Here is a 3,187-nt window from a genome sequence, read left to right as displayed (position 1 = left end):
TGGGGGGGGGGGGGGGGGAGAAGAAAAAATCATAGGTGTTTTGGAGTGAAGGGGTTTATTTGCGTGGAAGCCGTCGATGGCAAAGCTGGCCTGTGCAGCTGGTCAGAGCCAAATTTTCAGTTTATAGCAGAGCCAATTTCTTTACACCCCTGTGCTTCCCCGGTAATGTACCTCTTCTCCAAGCACACCCCCGTGCGTGCACACCCCCTCCCTGTGCTGGTCTCTCCAGTAGATTAAACCTCCAGCGATGGCACTTTACGTGCCCTGATCTCATCAAAACCAGCCTGGAGGTGTTGCCGTCCTGAGAAGAGCAGCTTTTCCCTTCCAGCTGTTCAGACTGAGTTTCTGCGACCCCTTGTACTCGAAGACCTATTATTTGTGGTCGTGCTTCATCTGCGCCCCATGCAGTGGGTCATCTGTGCCCCGAGTTCATGCTGACCGGGGAGCAATCTTGTGAGGGTTTTGGGCAAACGCAGCTCTCCTGCTGCGTGGACCCTCAGAAGCTGAGACCACCCCGTGGGTGAAGAACGGGGTGTGCTGCTCACCAACAGTGTGACGGATGTGGGGAAGAACTGGTCTCGGGGGAGGGACTGAGTGCGACTCACCCCTTGGTGGGACTCCAGGGTTGGTGTACCTTTTCTCCTCCCAGGGAGGTGTCCAAGCCTGGGTTATACCCCGCTGCTCCCGCCCAGCTCTGACACACGCACACAGAGTCAAAAACTGTAAGAAAACTCTTTTACTTCCCTCCCACCCCCATCCACGACTCCCTCCCCGTGGCACAGACCGTGGCAGTCGGGAGCCTTCGCCACGGGAAGGTTTAGTTCCACACCGAGACATCGAGAAACAACTGCTACAGAGAAAAGCCAAGACTTAAAGCAGAGAAACACTTTCTGGCGTGTTCCCGTCAATGTGTTGTACAGCAGACCCACGCACACTATACAGAGCGCAGCTATAGATACAGAGGAGTGTATGTACAGGAGGTGGGCAGCGCGGTGCGGTGCTGCTGGGGGGGGACGACCCCCGGATCACTACAGCCCAGCTTGGTAGGGAAGGGCTCTTGCGTTTAGTAGAGACTAAAGCTCGCCTTCCCTTGCCTTGCAGAAGTCGCCTGTCAATGCGGGAGCAGCCTCCGCGGTCCCTCCTGGCTTGTGCACGGTGCCACCAGCCCCACGGCACACGGGGAGGGCGAGGGGGGGAGGCCAAGGAACCCCCGAGGAGCTGGGTCCGACTTGCTCCTGCGTGCACAGGGAGGGGCTGCTCCAGCAGCCACAGCAAAACAGAGGCTGCAGAGTGTCTCTATGGTGTCAGTACAATAAAACCCTTTGCTGGAATGTCCAGTATATACACATATGTACAGTCACCCACCCCTTCCCTCCTCCTGGTCGTGCAGCGTGGGGTGGGATGGCTGGGGCGCCCAGGCTTTGCATCCCTCGTCTCCTTCTGGTCAGGACACGGCTCGAGGCAGGTTCCCCCGAATCTCAGCTGGAGCCTGGCTGTCCTTCTGCCCTGGCTTTTTGCAGTCTGGGCCCTGGAGCAAGCAGGGAGCGGGCTGAAATCCGTCACGAGACGCGGGTGCGAGGCTGGGGGTTGGAGGCTGGCAGGGAAGGGCAGAGGCGTCCTTGGGTCGGGAAGCGGCAGCTCTCGTTTCAGACCTAGTAGCGGGAAGGCCGGTTTGGGGTCTGCTGTGCCCTTTTGCTTGCGCCTTCCTGGCAATTCCCCCTTTGAGCAGCCTTGGGCAGGGCGTGCGGCTGGTGCAGCCCCGGCAGAGGGGATGGAGACTCTCCCTGAGCGGTTTGAAATCAGCTCGTTCACAGCTGAACTCTATCCCTCCGCAACCAGGCTGAAATCCGTCACGAGACGCGGGTGCGAGGCTGGGGGTTGGAGGCTGGCAGGGAAGGGCAGAGGCGTCCTTGGGTCGGGAAGCGGCAGCTCTCGTTTCAGACCTAGTAGCGGGAAGGCCGGTTTGGGGTCTGCTGTGCCCTTTTGCTTGCGCCTTCCTGGCAATTCCCCCTTTGAGCAGCCTTGGGCAGGGCGTGCGGCTGGTGCAGCCCCGGCAGAGGGGATGGAGACTCTCCCTGAGCGGTTTGAAATCAGCTCGTTCACAGCTGAACTCTATCCCTGCCGAAACCAGGACACAAGGGCTGAAACAACCCCCAGAGATGTGAGAGCTGAGCCCTGCTCTAAAGCAGCGGCACGGATCCGGAGCCTGGGAGCTCTCGTTGCAGGGGATGGAGCTGGCTGGGGATTGCTGGATGCACGACTGCCCATGAGGCCGCCTGCATCTCTGCAGGTTTGGGAGGGAAGGGACCTCTCCGTGGAGTCTCCATCAAAGACAAGGCTCTTCCCGTCGGGACGGAGAGTCAGGAAGCCCTCCAGAGACTCGACGGTGCCGTTCATTAGGAGATCGTTATTTTAAAGAAGTCCAAGGCAGCTGTGGTGCTGATATGAGGAGCTGTAGAGACGCAACAGGAAGGCTCCAGGTCCAAACCCAGCCTCTCCCTTGCCCATCAGAGCAGGGTTTGGTTATCGAGCACCATGGGGGGGACACTGGCCATCACAGTGCCAGGAGCCAGGCTTGGTCTGAGGTGGGCACCATCAAAAGCGTGCCCGGGGTGATGCTCAGCCCAGCCACAGTGCCAGGCTTCGCGCCCCCGGCCCCTGAGGGCTGAGGAAGCGGGGACAGCAAGGATGCCTCCACTCAGGTCAATCCCACGGGGGCTCAGGAGAGCTGCGGAGCTGCCCCTCGGCTTTGCTGGGGTTCCTTGTCTGCGTGGGGGGAAGCCAGTGGTGGGGAAGGGGAGTTGGTTTCTCATGGGCTTTGGAGAGGCCACGCAGGTTCTGGGACTGGCAGTCTCTTGCAAGAGTGACCCGCCACAAACACTCCCGGTGACAGTCCCAGCCAAGGCAGCACCGTCACGCACGCAGCCCCGCAGCAAAGCGACCAGCCCCAGCCCTGCTCTGAGGAGCACGGGGCCAGATCCGTGTTCCTGGCATACACGGGAGCTCTACAGGACACACAGGTCTCTGCTTCCCATTGCCTCCAATTTGTGATAAATCTGTTCCTGCTGCTCCAGCTGGGCAGGCGGGAGCTGTAATTAATCTCACCTGCCCGGGGACAGTCTGCGTGTGAAGTAGCAGTGGAGCCACTCCAGCACTTGCAGGATCAGCCTATTCACTCTGCAATAAC

The 3,187-nt window shown here is 59.8% G+C and overlaps 1 protein-coding gene across 1 annotated transcript in view; it reads right to left on the bottom strand.

Moving 5' to 3' along the window:
• Positions 1 to 2,397, bottom strand: part of COG1 (component of oligomeric golgi complex 1) — a 13,362-nt gene extending 10,965 nt beyond the window's left edge. Inside the window, exon 1 of the mRNA XM_019473184.1 lies at positions 2,309 to 2,397. Coding sequence (XP_019328729.1) covers positions 2,309 to 2,397 — 89 coding nt within the window. The remainder of the gene's footprint in view (positions 1 to 2,308) is intronic.
• Positions 2,398 to 3,187: the final 790 nt, after the last annotated feature.

The sequence above is a fragment of the Aptenodytes forsteri genome, unplaced genomic scaffold (genome assembly GCF_000699145.1).
Source record: "Aptenodytes forsteri isolate BGI_AS27 unplaced genomic scaffold, ASM69914v1 Scaffold86, whole genome shotgun sequence".
Classification (NCBI taxonomy): Eukaryota; Metazoa; Chordata; class Aves; order Sphenisciformes; family Spheniscidae; genus Aptenodytes; species Aptenodytes forsteri.
This window is presented reverse-complemented; position numbering and strand designations above follow the sequence as displayed.